At 40.6% G+C, this 20,640-nt stretch overlaps 1 protein-coding gene across 1 annotated transcript; it reads left to right on the top strand.

Annotated features, from left to right (window-relative positions):
- The first annotated feature begins 1,444 nt into the window (after nt 1-1,444).
- Nucleotides 1,445-18,777, top strand: seraf (Schwann cell-specific EGF-like repeat autocrine factor). The gene is made up of 5 exons (XM_060825440.1): nt 1,445-1,861; nt 2,483-2,578; nt 13,688-13,792; nt 13,985-14,080; nt 18,415-18,777. The coding sequence occupies exons 1-5, from the start codon at nt 1,585-1,587 to the stop codon at nt 18,519-18,521; spliced, it is 681 nt and encodes a 226-aa protein (XP_060681423.1). The 5' UTR covers nt 1,445-1,584; the 3' UTR covers nt 18,522-18,777.
- The last annotated feature ends 1,863 nt before the right edge of the window (nt 18,778-20,640 follow it).

Below are 20,640 nucleotides of genomic sequence, written 5' to 3'. Positions count from 1 at the left end.
TTGAGTTTCCACATTTATCTTGACAAAACAGCAAGGAATAAGTGGTGAATACTGAATGGCAAGATAAATATAAAAATGAGCAAGTTAACCGAAAGCAAATGATATCATGTCTTGTCTGCTCAACATGATATTAATAATAGATCAATATGTAAAATATCTTATTAATGTAATTGATCTAAGATCACAGGGGTTTGTGTTATCACATTGTGTTACCAGCTTTGACAAAGGGTCAGTTAGACTCGAAACATCAGCTCTTTTCTCTCCTTACAGATGCTACCAGACCTGCTGAGATTTTCCAGCAGGACATTGTATATATGGGGTGTGGGCATTGCACTCCCTTTTTAGTTTTCTGGAGAACCTTCTCTTCTGCTTTTGGTTGCACTTCAGTCCCACGCTCTTGATCTTTGGGCACAAGGTGCGGAGGGGGGAGGGTAGATCAGAGGATCTCCTCATGGGTCTGCTCCTGAGGCTGCCCAACCTGGCCATAAACAGGTCCAGGCAGTGGGCCGTGAAGGGGGTCATTATGGCCGATTGTCTGCCCCTCTTCCGCGGTTACGTTAGAGCCCGGGTGTCCACCAACACCCTTGAGCTCTTCAGGGAGAGGTGGGCACCACAGAGAGTGGAGTGTTTTATTTTCCCCTTCAACTCTTATTTTGATTTAATCGCTGTCCTCCCCTTCACCTTTTTGATGACACAGCATTGCCCTTTGATGAGAAGGACATTGCTTGTCACTGGGCATCTGGTGTTTCCTTTCTTCCTGGTGGTGTAATTATTTATATTTGTACACCTGCTGTTCTTCACTGCACACTGCACACACACTACATGGAGAAAAGAATAAAAAAAACTCGGTTAGCAAATAATTTAAAAATGTGGTTTCTACATTAATAATAGCGATAACAAAACACATCTTACAGTGTGTTAAAGCTGTGTTAAAATGTGTAGATTATTTAATTCAAGGAAATGTGGTAACACAAGAGAGAAAATGCTGGAAAATCTCAACAGGTCTGGCAGCATCTGTAAGGAGAGAAAAGAGCTGACATTTCGAGTCTAACTGACCCTTTGTCAAAGCTGGTAGCATAAACCCCTGTGATCTTAGACCAATTACATTAATAAGATATTTTACATGTTGATCTATTATTAATATCATGTTGAGCAGACAAGACATGATATCATTTGCTTTCGGTTAACTTCCTCATTTTTATATTTATCTTGCCATTCCGTATTCACTACTTATTCCTTGCTGTTTTGTCAAGATAAATGTGGAAACTCAAACAAAGCTGAACGTTCAGAGATTTTCTTTCAGCTTCTACAAATTACCATTGGCTTTGTAATGAGGGGGTTCGTTCAAAAGTTTGAATGGTTAAGCCTACATTAAACGTTCTGGGACCAGCCCTATGAAGTCTCACTAAGCTCTAGAATCGAACAGCCTTTGGCACCTACTTTTTGCATTATTCATCGAGCTCCCCTTCCCCGTCAGTTCTCCTAAACCAACTGCAAACCACCAATTGGAGTGCGCTGGAGACCCCTCGGGGAGGTTTGCCACAAGTTCGACTGAAACTTCACGGGAGAGGTCACAGACACTCGATGCACTTTCAGTTCAGTTTGAGGCGCTCGGAGGCCACAAGCAGCATGAAAGTCCAGCCAACAGGCCTCGCCGTGACTTTGTGCATTTTGCAATGTTTGGTCTTTCTGCTGCCGGGCGTCTGTGAAGCTCGGTCGAAGGCATCACGTGGAGTGGTGGTTCCTTTTGTTTTCGATCCCAAAGCGAAGTGCGATCCTCCGTGTCAGCATGGGGGGCTATGTATCAGGAATAACACTTGCTTCTGTTCCAAAGGATACGAGGGTGACCTGTGTCAGTACGGTAAGTACATTTACACAGTGTTCTGCTTGAGAATTACAGGGAAACCACCGGTCAAATTCCCAATTGTTTCGATGTGGTTCAAAACTTACCTCAGGTATTCCTTTTTGAATGTAGAATCGTCAACATAGGAAGATACTGTAACAAAATGTTTGTCCTACTTTTCGTTTTAATACTTGAGATCATATTATACTTGAAAGTTAAATTAGATCAAATAATACTTTGCCAAACAAAACGTTTCCATTCAGCATTAATGTGATTCAAAATTAAATTTTAAGTTAAAAATACATTGGTATGATTGGCAGACCGATTTCCCTGTTTATCTAGTACAGTTTGCTGTGGTGGGCCAGGCAATTTGATTTTGAGTGAAAGCGAACGAAGGGACGCACAGAGTCGATAATAAACAGTGAGTCGGAGGAAATTGCTCAGACACCTTTCCCATGACCGAGAAGTTCTTATTGTAGAACACAAGCCTGTGTTTGGTAATATATCTTAAACGTAATGTTTCAAGTATCTATAGCAAAACATTTATACTGGTTCGTGATTTTGTTTTAAGTGTCACATTCGGATCACTTGTACTTTGAGCGAATCATTTACTGTCCACCTCATTCATTGTGATTCCAGTGACTTGTTATCCGAAGTGTAAGAACGGCGGAGAGTGTCTCCGTCCTGGGAAATGCCGCTGTCCCCCTGGAGTTGGAGGGCGATACTGTCACAAAGGTACATGCAAACCTGGAAAGTAAATCAACACATTGTCACAACGTGAAACTGCAAACCGATTACTTTTGTAAGCTAGTTCTTAATTTGTTTGCAGGAGACACCTTTATAAATAGCCTTAGTTGTTTGCATAGATTATTCGTGGGGAGCACTTTTTTGTAAATCAGGACGTCTCTGAGGAATGTATTTGCTGCTGTTTTATCTGCCTAGGACCTCCCGGCTTTGAAATTCCAAATAATAAAAAAACAGCAGACGCCAGGAATATCCAACGGGATTTTTATCCGGAGGAACCGAGTTAACATTTCAGATCCGTACCCTTTCATCACAAATGGAGATGAAACTGATTTTAAACAAATAGATGGGGGAAGGAGGAGCTGGGAGAAAACAAAGAAAGAATTGGAAAGCAGGCTTGATTAAATGACAATAGCCATGATAATGCAAAGCAAAAGAGACAGTAATGGACAAGGGGGGGGGGGGGTGGGGGCAAGACCTAAAGAAGGCATTACTGGGAAAAACAGAACTATCCTGTGTTGCCACATGAAAAAATCTGAAAAATGGAACCAGAGAATTTGAAGTTGTTGAACATTAAGTAGCGTTTGGAAGATGATATGCTGTTCATTGGGGTTGGATTGAGTTTCAGTGGAACAGCATGTAAATGGGGCAAAGCATTAAAGGGACAAGCGACCAATAGCTCAGGGATGCAGACTGAAAGGAAATGTCACCCAGTGTGCGTTTGGTCTCCCATGGAGGCATCATTGCAAACAATATAGTAGATATAATGAAAAAGAATATACGTCATCTGTGTTTCACCTGAAAGGAATGCTGGTGTTCTAGATGGTGGAGAAAGAGGAGTCAAGATGGTGCATCGGCTTCACTTATATGAGAAGCTGCTGAGGGAAGATGGGGGGCTGCTCAGAGTGATCAGGAAGGGGAATGGAGGAAACAGCTCATTGAGAATGCTGAATGAAGAGGGGAGAGCAAGATGGCAGCATTATGTTGGAAGTGATGGAATTGATGGAGATGATCATTTAGACTGGTGAGCGGATGTTGAGGATCAGGAAAACCCCAGCAGAAAGGCAATTCCCGGCCTTGCTAAGAAGACTGCTCCTGGTCCTGGCAAAATGGCTACTGAACGCTGGAAGTTTGTGTCCTTGTTTCTCACACTCAGCCCCAGTTTCTTCCACATGCCAACCCCTTCAGCCAGGTAGATGCTCTGTTCTGGTGACATCCTCACTATTGGCATTGACTTAACTAACTGTTCATTGCTTACTCATGAACCTATTCACAAGCATAAGAGAGAACCAGCCTATAACAAGAGGTGCAGCTCCTCACCATTTCTTTCAACTCAATTCTCATGGGTGATCTTGCACCACATTGGCCATTCCCATGTGTCAGAGAAATCACCCCATTGAACAGAGACCACACAAGCACAGGTGTGAAATTGACAAGCTGCTTATTACAGGCTATATGGCTAGAAGTGAAGTTGACTAGACTGACATAAAACTGACAGTGTGTACAGGTACGCCAAACGTTCTCTTCCTCAAGCAGTGAGCACAGGCAGTTTTATAGGGGGACAGTAATGTGTGAATTACAGTACAATGAAGAGTAAAACTATAATTAATGGGAGGACAATCAGCCGTCCGGTAGCATCAAGCAGTCTGTGATTAAGTTAGGAGATTCTGATTCTTTGTGAGAGTAGGTGCTAATATTTCTCATTCTGGCATCAATGTGTTTCCATTATGGTTAGTCCACAAGCAAGGTACCTTGATGCCTTTCAGTCGGAGGATCCTTTGCAGAGTTCCACCATGTGTGATGAGTGAGACTGCCCTTTGGGCTTTGGGAGCAGTTGTGCTTACTGAGGGCTAAGAAGTCTATTGTCAGGCTGTCTCGGGAAATGAATTGCCCAGTCTGGAAGTGGCTTGAGTCATATCTCCTGTTTGCTGCCCAGTGTCTTAGTTAGCCTGTTTGGTCAAGGCTGAGGCACTGTGGGTAGTTTCTGTTGTGGATTAGGTAGACATGTTTCCTTATGTTCTTTGTGGCCATACTGTGGGTGGACAGGGAAGCGTATTTTCTCCCACACCATGAATGATGTTTCCAGAGTGAATTGGTGACTTTTGGTGATGGATTTGCCAACCATACCTATGGATTTTGGGTGTTGTCCTCAATCAGCTTCAGCACCACTTTTCCTTAATACAGTACTTTCTCACATCAGTGTAAATGATCCATTATTCAACATGTCAAATATTTCCTTTTGGTGAAAATGCAATTTAATTAAACTTGCTTAATGCAATCTTGTACAACATACCATATTTACTGTTTACAATATAGACTCCTCTACATTGGAGACACTGAATGCAAATTGGTTGACTGTTGCGAATGGAAGTGCCAGCCATAAGTGTGACCCTGAACATTTGGTTGGCTAGTATTTATATTCCTCTTCCCTCACTCGGACCTCAGCTGTGCTCTGCCTCTTACACTGTTGTTCATCAGAATCTAAATGATCAGTTCCTCATCTTTCTAAGGTTACTTAACAGTCACCTGGACTCAGCATTGATGTCACCCATTTCATTGGATTGTATCCGTTAATGATGATTTTGTTATTCTTATTTACACCTTCCCTTGAGTGATTTCTTGTTTCTTTACTTGTCCCATGGATTTCCATCACGATCCCCTTTGTTTTTAATTAAACTGCCTTCCACTGCATCATAGATCTTCCCTTGTGATTTTCCTCCTCACCCGTATTTTTATGTTTGCACTTGCACAGAACCTATTACATAGAGTCATAGAGATGTACAGCATGGAAACAGACCCTTCGGTCCAACCCGTCCATGCTGACCAAATATCCCAACCCAATCTAGTCCCACCTGCCAGCACCTGGCCCATATCCCTCCAAACCCTTCCTATTCATATACCCATCCAAATGCTTCTTAAATGTTGCAATTGTACCAGCCTCCACCACATCCTCTGGCAGCTCATTCCATACAAGTACCACCCCCTGCGTGAAAACGTTGCCTCTTGGTCTCTTTCATATCTTTCCCCTCTCACCCTAAACCTATGCCTTCTAGTTCTGGACTCCCCAACCTCAGGGAAAAGACTTTGCCTATTTATCCTATCCACGCCCCTCATAATTTTGTAAACCTCTATAAGGTCACCCCTCAACCTCCGACGCTTCAGGGAAAACAGCCCCAGCCTGTTCAGCCTCTCCCTGTAGCTCAGATCCTCCAACCCTGGCAACATCCTTGTAAATCTTTTCTGAACCCTTTCAAGTTTCACAACATCTTTCCGATAGGTAGGAGACCAGAATTGCACGCAGTATTCCTACCATGGCCTAACCAATGTCCCATACAGCCGCAACATGACCTCCCAACTCCTGTAGGTAAAAACAATGACTGCAGATCCTGTAAACCAGATTCTGGATTAGTGGTGCTGGAAGAACACAGCAGTTCAGGCAGCATCCAAGGGGCAGCGAAATCAACGTTTCGGGCAAATGAACTGCTGTGCTCTTCCAGCACCACTAATCCAGAATCCCAACTCCTGTATTCAGTAGTCTGACCAATAAAGGAAAGCATACCAAATGCCTCCTTCACTATCCTGTCTACCTGCGACTCCACTTTCAAGGAGCTATGAAGATGCACTCCAAGGTCTCTTTGTTCAGCAACACTCCCGAGGACCTTACCATTAAGTGTATAAGTCCTGCTAAGATTTGCTTTCCCAAAATGCAGCACCTCGCGTTTATCTGAATTAAACTCCATCTGCCATTTCTCAGCCCATTGGCCCATCTGGTCAAGATTGTGTTGTAATCTGAGGTAACCCTCTTCGCGACATCTTTTAACTATTGCCAGTTCTGGCGAGAGAACTGAAACTGTGGTCTGGATTTTGTTCTCTGCAGCAAGGATGCTCATTGTGGATCTTGAGCCAAAGTACAAACCTGCCTGTACTGAAACCTGAGAGTTGGAGAGGGACGTTTGTCACTGAGGTCCAATTATGTTGTGTAGTGTGAGTGAAAATCACAGGCAGTTGAGGGTATGACTTCCTGCTCAATAACACAGCATTAAAACAACTGTCTTTGTCTTGCCAAGTCAGGTTTCTTTGATATAAACCATTTTATATCACTAAAAAGTAAACATTTTAAAACATGATGGTTTTGATCAGAATCCTTTTTTTAACAAATTTTGAACAAGTTATGTAAATTGCTACTGCTGGACTAAGGAAATCATGTCAAATGTAAATCTTCCAGGTTTGGAACCTGGAATTTTGGCAACCTGAAGGAGCAGGGATACTGCCAGCTCCCTCGAGCAGAAACTTGTGTACATGTTACAGGAGGGCTGGATTCCTGTGTTTGATGAATGCAGATGATATAGCGTCAGCACTTGAAGCTTTGTCCATTGAAGCTGCAAGAGAATATGATGAAAAAAAAGACAGATCTTTATGCATTGCCCTCATGAACCTCACCAAGGCTGTGAGCAGAGCTCCTCTGTTTAAGCTTCTGGGAAAAAAATGACTGCCAGTTCAAACTGCTCAATGTGATCTCCACTGTCCCTGACATCATGATGGGTAAGGTCAGCTATGAGAACACAATGGCTAAAAACCATTTGAAATCCATAGTGGGGTCAAATGAAACTATGCTCTGGCAATGATATTCATTGGCGTATTCTTCTCTTTGTATGTGACCTGACAGCTGAGAGGTTGTCTTCTGCCATTCAAGAACTGATGCAAATTTGCTTAGCCTTACTTGTCTGAGATCCAAGGCAAAAGTATATCAAGTCTTCATGAAAAATTATTTCATGCCAATAATGTTGCATTAAGTCAGTATTGAGGAAGACCTGCAGTGTGAAATAAACAGGCCCTCTTACACTTGTGATGAGTTTGGTTTGAACATCAGAAGCAGATTTATAAACATTTCAAAATATATTATTTATGTAAATTTGGCCTTTGAACAAGATTTAACTGATGCTTTTGAAATGCCATTTACATTAAATCAATGAATGCCTGATAACAATTTATTACTATAAAGCATCTTTGATAGTCCTAATTGCTTTGCAGTTGCATCCACAAAAGAAAGTATGAAACTGAGTCACATAAAGAGATACTAGGACAGAAGACCAAAAGTCTATTTGAAGAGATATGTTTTAAGGTGTGTAAGAAAGGTGGTGAACTGTAGACAATGATATTCCAGAACTTAGAGTCTAGGTAACTGAAAGTCTGATCATCAATGATGGAGCATTTAAAATTGGGCAGGTTTATCAGGGCAGAATTGGAGGTTTGCATATATTTCAGAGGGTTGTTGGATTGAAAGAGGGTATAGAGATAGTGGAGGCCAGGACCATGGAATGATTTGAAAACAAGGATGAGAATTTTAAAATCAGGAATTTGCTTGATTGGGAATCATTGTAGGTCAGTGAACACAGGCAGACAGGACTACCTGTGATTTAAAACCTGGGCAGCAGAACTATAGGTGACTTCATGTTTATGGAGGGTAGAATTCAGGGAAAGTCAGGGCCAGAGAAAGTAGAGATAGAGCAACTTCATCAGACAGTGAGTTTCTCTGGAGGCTTAAATAGACCACCTTCGTTCACAGTCTTGAAGGCTGGAATTCATGAAGGCAATATATAGCGTTCTGTTTTGTTCATGATATTCTCTTGCAGCTTCCATGGACAAAGCTCCAAGTGTTGACGTTATATCACCTGCATCCACCAAACATAGGAAACTAGCTCTCTGCAACATATACACAAGCTTCTTTGTTTCAGCTGGAAGGAGCCAGCAGAACTATCGGATATTCAGGATGAAAAGATTGTGACCCCATACAAGAACAGCGATTGCAACAACCATCAAAGCGTCTCCTTCCTGAGCACTGTGAGGGCATTATGAGTCTAGAAGTAACAAAGGAATTACTGAGAGCTTCAGCAGCAGTTGAGCCAAAACATGGGTCAAATCGGAAAATGTTGAGAACTAGAAATAAGGAAACATAAGGTCAAAATCTTATGGAACGTGATACCAAGTTTGCAAACAGATAAGGGTAATTTCAGAATGTAGTCAGAATGTAATATTCGTGAAGGAATAGAGTTAAACAATTATGTCACATTGAATCAGTGAAAACATCTGAAAACTCTTGTTAAATACGGAAAAAGTCACAATAATGTTCTTATTAAAAATACCAACATTAATCCATTTTATCAGGTCAATAATTGCCTAAGACACAGGCATCCTCATTAAATATTTTCAAAATGAGAGGAGTACTGTACTGCTGAAAATATACAACTTAATAATTTTCCAATTGGATACAGCATTGTTAATGGGCTGTGTTGAAGCATAAAGTGCAGAGTTTGTTTTAGGAATCTTGAGTTAGGCATATGGATAGTGTGGCGAAAGTGAGAACTGCAGATGCTGGAGATCAGAGTCAAGATTAGAGTGATGTTGGAAAAGCGCAGCAGGTCAGGCAGCATCCGAGGAGCAGGAAAATTGATGTTTCAGGTAAAAACCCTTCATCAGGTGAAGGGCTTTTGCCCAAAACATCGATTTTCCTGCTCCGTGGATGTGGCCTGACCTGCTGCGCCTTTCCAGCACCACTCCAATCTTGACTCTGATCTCCAGCATCTGCAGCCCTCACTCTTGCCTAGTTGATTTTAACTCTACTGCGAATCCTCTTGCAAGGATGCCTACCTTGAAGAAGTTTTCCTCTTCTCTCTACAAAGATTTCAGTGAGTCTCTCTCACTGCAACCCCCAGGTCATCTCCATGTGGATAATGTGATCCACCCAATTTAGTTGATTGGCTGTAACCACTACCATGATGCTAGGCATGTTGGTCTAAGAGAGAACACTAGTTTTGGAGTACCTATGCTTTCAATTAGTTAGCAAGATTTTGCAAGGACATTGGTGGTGATACTGCTTGCAGTATTTGAGGTATTTCCAATGCACACAAGAGAACACTGCTGTAGCCCTGTCGCCTATGGGTTTGACGTCTTTGTCATCAAATGTTGTTTTCTTCAGATGACCAAAAGATGTTCTGGTAGTTGGAGGCAATGTTGAGTTTCATAATCGATGTCTGTCCTCATTGTGAGGAGGCTCCCAAGGCATGAGAATTATTCCATCTTATCCATTGGCTCACTGTGAACCTTAAGCAGTTAAAAGGTAGTGTTACTCAACAGGACCAAGCTGGCAGAGGATCTTTGTCTTCCACAAATTTGGTCTAAGACACATTCTCTCATATACTGTTCTCTAAATGCATTAGTGATGATTTGGAGCTCATCCCCAGAGTCTGTATACTAACAAGTGTAGTCAGCATTCCACAGATTGACAACAAAACTTGGGGATATTTTGGTTTGAGACTGGAAGTGATGCAAGTTGGTTTCCTGCTCATCCAGTTGATTAGCTTCAAGCCATTAGGAAGCTTTATGCTTATGGCAGTGGAGTGTTGTGGCAAAGAGAATGGAGAGAATGGTGTAATGACACAGTCTTGCTTGACCCCAGTTTGTACTTTTATTGAGCCAGTGGTAATTCTGTTAATGGAGACCACTTCTTGTGTGTCATCAGAAAGCAGAGAGGACTCTGATGAATTTCTGTAGGTAATTAAATTTGAGGAGAATCCTTCATAATCCCTGCTGATTTTCAGAGTTGAAGGCCTTTGTGCAATCAAAGAAGACTATATAAAGATGTTGCTGCTACTCTCTGAACCTTCCTTGGACGTGTTTTGCTGTAAAGACCATGTCCACTGTGACTGTTAATGGGCTTCTTTAGCCAGTGAAAGGAGATTTATCAGAGGAGCATAAAATCCAGCCCCATTTATGCAATGGATCTCTAATTTCTTAATTATTGTTGCAACTTCCACAACACCACATTTACTGTACATTCCTAGTTGCCCTGACAAAGTGATGGGAGCTTTCTTTCTTGGCTTCTGCAATCCTTGCAGTTATGAGCCCCCATGATGTTGCTGCTCTTGTCTTTGTCTGTGCAAGTGGTTTCTGGGCTACAAAGTGCTGTTTGAATAAGATTCCTGTATCCAGTAGACAGCACTTACAGCAGCTGTTTATACAGATAACGGAACAGGTAGATATTGAGCTCAGAATGGTCAAATAAGTGAATTGCTCCATTCTGAATGATGTTCTAAGGTCTGAATATTTTAACTTTAGTTCTTAAATATTTTATCAGTACCACAGCACATTTATCAAATTATTTTTGCAATTAATCTTTGGATTTTTTTGTTAAGATTAGATTACTTACAGCGTGGAAATAGGCTCTTGGGCTCAACAAGTCCACACCGACCCACCGAAGCGCAACCCACCCATTCCCCTACATTTACCTAACACTACAGGCAATTTAGCATGGCCAACTCACCTGACCTGCATATCTTTGGACTGTGGGAGGAAACCGGAGCACCTGGAGGAAACCCACGCAGACACGGGGAGAATGTGCAAACTCCACACAGTCAGTCGCCTGAGTTGGGAATTGAACCCGGGTCTCTGGTGCTGTGAGGAAGCAGTGCTAACCACCGTACCACCGTGTTTTGATTTGCAACAAAGCTGACTTAATTCTGTAAGATTAAATAAAACAAAATAAAGGCATTCAAAATGCATTTAAATATGTGTGATAGTAGAGAGATACATCACTAACTTTTGTTTGCATATACCTCTGGTGTACTTATTCAGTTTAACATAATACAATATATAAGTATAATACAATCATAATATAAATAAATGAAAATATGCTTCTCCGCATTAGAAATGTATTTGTTTTTGTTTTACTAATTACTTTCTAATGAAGGAATTAAGTTAGTTAATGGATTGAGCTTCAATCATATTGTCAATAGTAAGAAAAGCTAACAAAACAATAGAGAACTGCAGATGTATGAAAGTAGGCTAACACTGTAGAAGCTATACTATCAGCAAAAAGAACCCACTTTGGGTGAATTACTGATGATGCTTGTAAAGAATGTGGTAAACTGCAGATAAATTGTGAGGGAAGTGTGTGATGCTGCAATGATCTATAAGCTTGAAGGTGTTTTATTACCTACAGTAAGCTTTACACTTCTTAATGATAAGGCTGACTTTCGTCACAATACTAGGTAACATCATCATCAGAGTTCTCCAGTGAAGCGCTGGTGGTTTGTCCCGCCTCTCTATTTATAGATCTTGGTTTTTTAAGGTGGGTGATGTCATTTTTTGGTTCTTTTTTTCAAGGGGGAGTAGATAGGATCTAAATCGATGTGTTTTTGCTGGAGTTCTGGTTAGAATGCCGTGCCTCTAAGAATTCTCATGCATGTCTTTGTTTCGCCTGTCTGAGGATGTGTGTGATGTCCCAGTCAAAGTGGTGTCCTTCTTTGTCTGTATGTATAGAAACTAGTGATAGTGGGTCGTATGTTTTGGTGGCCAGTTGGTGTTCAGGTATCCCGGTGGTAAGTTTCCTGCTAGTTTGCTCAATGTAGTGTTTTTTTTACAATTCTTGCATGGTATTTTGTAAATGACATTAGTTTTGCTGGTAGTATCTAATGGATCCTTTAGGTTCATTAGTCACTGTTTAAGTGTCTTGGTAGGTTTGTGGGCTACCATGATGCCAAGGGGTGTGAGTAGTCTGAAAGACATTTCTGGTATGTCTTTGATGTAAGGTAATGTGGCTATAGTTTTTGGTTTCGTTGTGTCTGGTTCTTTGGGTTTGCTTCTGAGGAATCGGTGGAGTATATTTATTGGGTACCCGTTTTTCTTGAAAACATTCTATAGATATTTTCCTTCTGCTTTTTGTAGTTCTTGGGTAGCTCATTGAAATAATGACTTTATGCAGCTCCTTTTGTGGGTGTTGGGATGATTAAAGTCATTTACAAGATACCATGCAAGAACTGTAAAAAATACTACATCGGACAAACCAGCAGGAAACTTGCCACCAGGATACGTGAACATGAACTGGCCACCAAAATACATGATCCAGTATCACCAGTTTCTATACATACAGACAAAGGAGGACACCACTTTGACTGGGACAACACACATCCCAGGACAGACGAAACAAAGACACACACAAGAGTTCTTAGAGGCATGGCATTCTAACCAGAATTCCATTAATAAACACATTGATTTAGATCCTATCTTCATCCCTTGAAAAAAGAACCGGAAATGACATCACCCACCTTAAGAAACCAAGACCTATAAATAGAAAGGTGGGTCCTACCACCAGTGCTTCACCAGAGACTCTCACTGATGGTTCGCTAATTACTGGTTTAGAGAAATTATTTCTGAAATAATCTAAAGGACAATTATGCTCTGTAGCATCAACATTATAGACATTACATCAAATAATATGGGACCAAATTTAAATATTTTAGAAATGCAGAAGAGCAGAACAGAAGCTTAAATGTGCAGTTCTACACTTACTTGAATATTATATCGATTCGATAGATTAGATAAGCGGAAATAAATAATGTCCAGTGTTTTATGAATCTATAATGAAAAATATTGAAATAAAATTAAAGATGAAGTTTATGTTAGAAAGTAGGAAGCACTTCCGGTAAAGAAGTTTGTAAGGCTGCGGAATGTAATTGAATGCAGAAGCCTTAAATAATTCTGTTGCATTTTGTGGTATATAATGGGTAAGTGCCCCACTTTTCTGTCATTCCAAGTATCTAAATGCTGGCTGTCTGGATAAGAAAAAATTGAAACTGAAATGTGTAACTGTATATGGTCATTTCTTTGAGAAGGGGCATCTTATAGTATAGCCAAATCATTTTGAAGTACGATTGCACATTTAGATTTGAAAAGAAGTTGCCCACCAATTGCTGCAAATGTAAACTGCAGTCCAGCAAGCACAATGGAACAAAGTTAATGGGAGGTGGTAGAAAACAACAAAAAAATTTTGGTGATGCTCAATTCATGGGATATCTTCTTCTCATGAAAGTTTGACAACCGTTTTGTGCATTCATAATGGTATGTATTGCTCAGATTCATTTTTGCATATTCTGGTCCATAATAACAGATAGGCAGGTATCTGGAAAGAAGAGGGAACACATAAATATTGAAATGGAGGGGTAGATGGGATTATATTAGAAACATGAACATTCATGTAAAGTTTTACATTAAAACCAGCAAATTTGTAAACATTTATTTTACATTAATGTTACCTCTATTTAGCTACTTGTGAAGGTGGTTGTCTCAATGGTGGAGAGTGCATCTCTGTTAACAGTGCTGTGAAGTGCCTATGTTCCTCTGGCTGGAAGGGATCGAGATGTCAGGAAGGTAAAGGAAATCTTACGTTTGTAGTTTTGTTTTGGAAAAATGAAAAGGTAAATTAAAATTCTTGCATTGGTCATCTGGTGAATGGTACGTTTTCCCTGAAACTGTCAATGGCCACACATTACTGAAACTTGGAATCCTGACAATGTTTATCTGTTGTCTCTCCTCCTATCCCCTCCCCTACCCACGCAACAGCAATCTGTCCCCAGGGATGTCGGAATGGGGGAAGCTGTTTGGCACCAGGTATCTGTAATTGCTTAGATGGATGGGTTGGTGGAGCCTGCCATTTAGGTAAGACGAAACCCACATTTAAGGCATACTATAATATATTGTTTTACACACTGCTGTGTAAAACCAGGCATAATGAGCTGTCCAGAATTGTTCGAATGCTGATTTGTTTTTCTTTTGTCAAAACCACTTTAAGAGGGTAAAGTAGTTGATATATTTGTGTTTGTTTTGTGTGATTGAAGAAGGGCAACCATTTGGGCAGGAACTTTCACTGTGTTGTGTTGGTTTTTCTGGGAAATTCACTTGAAATTGGTCAAATCAAGTTCTTAAATATTTTATCAGTACCACAGCACATTTATCAAATTATTTTTGCAATTAATCTTTGGATTTTTTTGTTAAGATTAGATTAGTAAAGATTACTTACAGTGTGCAAACAGGCCCTTTGGTCCAGCAAGTCCACACCAACCCACCGAAGCACAACCCACCCATTCCCCTACATTTACCTATTCCCTAACCCTACGGGCAATTTAGCATGGGGCCAATTCACCTGACCTGCACATCTTTGGACTGTGGGAGGAAACCAGAGCACCTGGAGGAAACCCACACAGACACGGGGAGAATGTGCAAACTCCACACAGTCAGTCACCTGAGTCGGGAATTGAACTGGGGTCTCTGGTGCTGTGAGGCAGCAGTGCTAACCACTGTGCCACCATGTTTTGATATGCAACAAACTTAGTCAAATCAAGTTCAAAAGAAAATTGCAATTATTTGTGGTAGATTAAAAGGAGACATATTAGAAGTCAGTCCCAACTGCAAAACTGGCCGTTATCCTGGATTGAAGTTTGAGGATGATACAAAAATATTTGGCAAGCTAAGTGGCAAGGATGATTCAAAGAGTTTTCAGAGAGATACAGACTGATTACATGAGTGGGCATAAACTTGGCAGGTAGAATATCATAGAGTCATAGAGATGTACAGCATGGAAACAAACCCTTCGGTCAACCTGTTCACACCGATCAGATATTCTAACCCAATCTAGTCTCACCTGCCAGCACCCGGCCCATATCCCTCCAAACCCTTCCTATTCATATACCCATCCAAGTGCCTCTTAAATATTGCAATTGTACCAGCCCCCACCACTTCCTCTGGCAGCTCATTCCATACACGTACCACCCTCTGCATGAAAAAGTTGCCCCTTAGGTCTCTTTTATATCTCTCCCCTCTCATCTTAAACCTATGCCCTCTAGTTCTGGATTCCCCGATCCCAGGGAAGAGAATTTGTCTACTTATCCATGCCTTTCATAATTTTGTAAACCTCTATAAGGTCTACCCCTCAGCCTCCAACGCTCCAGAGAAAACAGCCCCAGCCTGTTCAGCATCTCCCAATAGGTCAAATCCTCAAACCCTAGCAACATCCTTGTCAATCTTTTCTGAACCCTTTCAAGTTTCACAACATCTTTCCAATAGGAAGGAGACCAGAATTTTGCACGCAATATCATGTTGGGAAATGTGAGGTTATACGCTTTGGCAAGAAGAATAGAGGAGCTAAATATTCTTTAAATGGTGAAAGACTGTAGAACGCTATGGAGTAAGGAAAATTGGGAGTCCTTGTCATGAATCACAAAATCTAGCACTCAAATTCAGTGGGGAATAGAGGAGGCAAATGGACTATTGGCTTTTATTTCAAAGGTGAAGAATGAGTGATCTTATTTAAACGAACAAGATTTTTAGAGGATTTGACAGGGTAGATACAAAAATAAGTTGTTTCTCTTCCTAAGAGATTGGAAGACCAAAGGGCATAACCTCACAATAAGGGGATACAAACTTATGACAGAGATGAGGAGGAATTTCTTCTCTTCGAGAGTAGAGAATCTATGGAATACTTTACCGCAAGTGGCTGTCAAGGCTGAGTTATGAAGTAGGTCCCTAGGCTGCAATAGACTTTAAGTCAGTAAGGGATTCAAGGGTCATCAGGAAAAGGCAGGATAGTACAGTTGAGAATGATCAGATGAGGTACAATTTCATTGTATGGTGGAGCAGACTCATTGGGCTAAATGGCTTCTGCTCCTACATTTTATAGTCTGACGATGCATTGATCGCCATAGTGAGTTCCGACTACTTGCATCCATTTTCTGGCCTTTGAAGGGGCTCACTAAAAGTAACCCTCTCTTTTGGTGGTATAACACAACGAATCAGCTTGCAGAAACCTTTAAATATTAGACAATGAATTTCCTTAAAAATTGAATATACCTATTTAACTAGTAAATATTTCTACACAGACTTTTAAAACTGGTTTTGGTTATTTTAATGGAGAAAGTGAGGACTGCAGATGCTGGAGATCAGAGCTGAAAATATGTTGCTGGAAAAGCGCAGCAGGTCAGGCAGCATCCAAAGAGCAGGAGAATCGACGTTTCGGGCATGAGCCTGAAGATTCTCCTGCTCTTTGGATGCTGCCTGACCTGCTGCACTTTTCCAGCAACACATTTTCAGCTTTGGTATTTTAATATCAGGTTAAATGTATTACACTGGACAGTTTGGTGAAAAGATTTTTTTACAATGAACTTATTTTAATTTGTATTGCAACGTGTGCAGATGGGTTTTACATTACTCTTCAATAAATTATGAAACCAAGTGAATCTGTTCTTGTTGAATCAGTCAGTTTTCCTTTTCCTTAACGGTTAAGTGTTTTAACATGTTTTTTTAAAATCATTTTGAGTTACTTTGATTTTTATTTATCAGTTATATTTAATAATATATTGTGTCCGGATCTTATTGCATCAAACAAAAAAAACACTGTCCAAAAAAATAAGAATTTCCATCTTTGAGGTGTACAACTCAAGTTGGGAAATCGTTCAGCATGGTATATCCATCTGCCTTAGGAGAAAAAGCACTCGGAGGTAGTTTTTTTGTCCTAGGATGACTGCGAACTGGAGTGGAACCCACTGCTCCAGAAGGAGTTCCAGAGGTAGTCCCAGGATATGCTGAAAGCAGAGATTGGTTGTTTAAAGTGCTTGCATTGGTATTATGGAACTTCATCTGAATTATACTATAATCAAGTCTTTCATTTCCCTTACATTTCCCTTGCTCTATTCACATTGCCTTATGTCCACCAACATGACCCTTCACACCTTCCATGTGAGGCTGTGCATCTCCACCTGAGCCTTATTGTGTATTCTTGGACAAGAAACGAGATGTCAATTTGAGTACAAAAACAGCTGTGCCTCAGCAGAAGCACTGATTGATTGGACAATTTTGCTCAGAAGTTAAAGAGCTTTCAAGTGCCTGCAGTTTGACATTGTCTTCTGGTTTAATCTCCACTAACCTGAAGTAAAATCAATGTGTAGGCTGTTTCAACACATTGTCATGTCCATCTGTTCAGTACAGAGTGTTCAGCAAATGAAAAGGCATTGGGTTAGCATAGCTTGCTATAGAGGTTATGAAGAGTCATTGGGGTGGATGGACAACATACTGTGGCATAGAGGATATAAAGGGACATGGAGGCTTGGTCAGAATTGCATATGAGGGTACAAGGACCCATAGTGGGCAATATCTCTTGGTTTAGGGGATTGGGTAAGACTTTTCAAACTTATCCTTCATGTTATACCTCATCCAGACTTGCATCATACTACCTTTGAGGTGACATGAATAGTCCTTTAAATGTTGGGCTGATTCCATCAAATTGCAGTGAACTAGGACATGTCTATCCCCACAATGGAACCAAGGTAGATGGAAGTGCATGGTATGGGCTCCTAACCCTATCCAGCCTGCACCTTTAAGCAGTGCTTGTGAAAACACAAAATCCTGGAAAAAGATTAGAGACTCCTTCACACCATTGCAGGCAATGCTGTGATAACATCTTCAACTCAGAATATTTTTTCATAACTAACTGTCAAATTTGAAGAGTCACCTTTGCTTGTTTCACTTAAAAACTATATGGCAACACAATCAACGCACAGTATGTTCTAGTAAATAAACAGACATGTTGAAGACCATAACTTCTCAAGAAACAGTAGCATGGCTTCATCATCCAGTAAAATCACAGTTGAACATTCTTATCAACTCTGGTTTCACATTGTATCCAAATGCCTTTGCATTTGTTCTATGCCTAAAAAATACTTTGTGCTTGGTCTTGAACGTACTCAATGAGTGAGCATCCACAGCTCTCTGATTTAGAGAATTCCAAAAACACACAAGAAATTTCTCCTATCTCAGCCTAAATGATCATAATTATGTGGAAGCTTTTGGGAAAAGCTAACTTCTTTATGTATGGGATTTGGCAGGACATGGAGAACCCAGAAATAAGCACAATGTGTGATTTTCTCTGTTCCAATGCTGGACATGTATAAATACAAAACATGATTCTGGATTAAAAACACCGATCTTCTGTTTGTTTGCAGCGGTTTGTGACAACCCTTGCGTACATGGAGGGAAATGCATTGCGCCTAATTTGTGTCAGTGTCGTGGATCCCACACTGGTCCTCAATGCACACAGAAAATAAAGTAAATGAACAGCATGTTCATCAAATGGAGACCTCTGTCACTGTTTCCTTTGGCCAAACCATCCATTAGATTACTTCTCAGTAATGACTGAATAATTGAGTTAATAATTGACAAATAGGTGGAAAAATAATATGGTTCATTACCTTTAATATTCTTTACCAGCTGCTAAATTGGCAGCACTTTTTAAAATCTCTATGTGTCGCGTCTACTTGGGTTTTTAACACAGTGATTATGTTATTTTTGTTATAAAATAGTGCTATTTCTGTTATAAAACATAATGGAGTGTTGGCTGTTTTAGCATAATCATTGATCAACCATAATCATTAGAGAATATTTAACATTGTTCTAAACGCTCTGTACAATTGTATGACTGACGTTCCAAGTGCAAGTACAATAAAGTATAATTTTGAGGCTTCATTATTTTTTAAAATTCTAAATAGTCAGCTGACAAGGCTGTCAAAGTTTTACATCTTGCGTTATTGGACAAACATAAGTTTTTTTTAAGGGAGCACCATTAATACTGCGTGAGAAATGTGTGCTCAGTGGTTGGCAATACAACTCTGAATGGTTGAACCATTGCCTTTAAAGATTTACCAGGGAACTACTGTTTCAAATGCTTTTCTTAATTCAAGAAAAGTCTCAATGACTAGACATTATCTTTTTGCCTGCAGAGGATAGATCCCTACATATAAGTGTATGTGGCTTCTGGCAAACATAAGTTGATCATATTGCAAGGCTGACTCATTAACTGAACTTGGTTATGTACAGTCTTTAACACACATGGAAAAAGTGAGGTCTGCAGATGCTGGAGATCAGAGCTGAAAATGTGTTGCTGGAAAAGTGCAGCAGGTCAGGCAGTACCCAAGGAACAGGAAATTCGACGTTTCGGGCATAAGCCCTTCCTGATGAAGGGCTTATGCCTGAAACGTTGAATTGCCTGTTCTTTGGATGCTGCCTGACCTGCTGTGCTTTTCCTGCAACACATTTTCAGCTTTAACACAAATGGGATTGTTCAGCAATTGCTGTCCAATCATGAATGTAATTCTGTATGTTGCACTTCATTGAGGGTGGCAATGTCACAAACCTATTCTAGGCAGGGCATTTCAATTTCCATTACCAAAAGTGATGTAGTATCACTAATGACAAAGCTAGTCAAGCTCTAAAGGCCATTGCTATTGGACTGGAGCAGGTGGTAGAGGAGCTAACAAGAGGGAGAAACTTAATTTCATTCTCACCAAGCTACCTGCCATGTCAAACCATGTTCACAAAAATATGTCTGGTTCACTAGTGTCCTTCAGAGAAGAAAATCTGGTGTCTTTACCTGGTCTGGCCTAAGTGTGACTCCAGACCCACTGCAATGTGGTTAATGTTGAACTGCCTTCTGGACAATTAGGATAAGGCAATAAATACTGGCCTAATCAATGACACCCACATCCCTGAACAAATTTTAAAATGATTTTAATGGGTGAAACAGTCCATGACATTATTGTTAGGATTACTACTGCATAGTCCTCATACAGATGAAGACCAACTTTCATGTTGAGGATACCCTCCACTGTGTTGTGCAGCACTTTCTCTGTGCTAAATGAATGGATTTCAAATAGAGCCAACAACTTTAATATGGTATCCGTGAGAAAACGTTGACCATCATCAGCAGCAAGATTCTATTCAATAACAATCTGTAAGGACATGGTCTGGTGTACCCCAAAGTCTACCAATACCTTCAAGGTGGGATCATCTCTAGATCAATGAGGAGTGTGGGAAACGTTACCAGGTGCTGCACCAAGCATACCTAACAATGAGGAGTCAATATGTGGAGCAGCATTTTATAGACAGCTAAGCAATCCTACAATCTGATTAAATTAAAGGACTGCAGCCCTGTCAAATCCAGTCAAGAATGTAAATGGAGAATTAAACAACTAACTGCATGAGGAGCGTCCACACATTACCCCTATTCCTTTACATTGGGGTTGCCCTTCACATCAGTGTGAAATATTTGAAGTATTTGCCACCACTGACAGCCAGATGTGCCGTCTGGGTGATCCACCTGCCCACTCCTTAGGTCCCCAGCACAACTGATGCCAATCTTTAGCTAATTTGATTCATTCCACTTCATATCAGGA

Source organism: Hemiscyllium ocellatum, chromosome 5, assembly GCF_020745735.1.
Source record: "Hemiscyllium ocellatum isolate sHemOce1 chromosome 5, sHemOce1.pat.X.cur, whole genome shotgun sequence".
Lineage (NCBI taxonomy): Eukaryota > Metazoa > Chordata > Chondrichthyes > Orectolobiformes > Hemiscylliidae > Hemiscyllium > Hemiscyllium ocellatum.
Note: the sequence above shows the minus strand (reverse complement) of the source record. Positions and strands in the feature narration are given on the sequence as shown.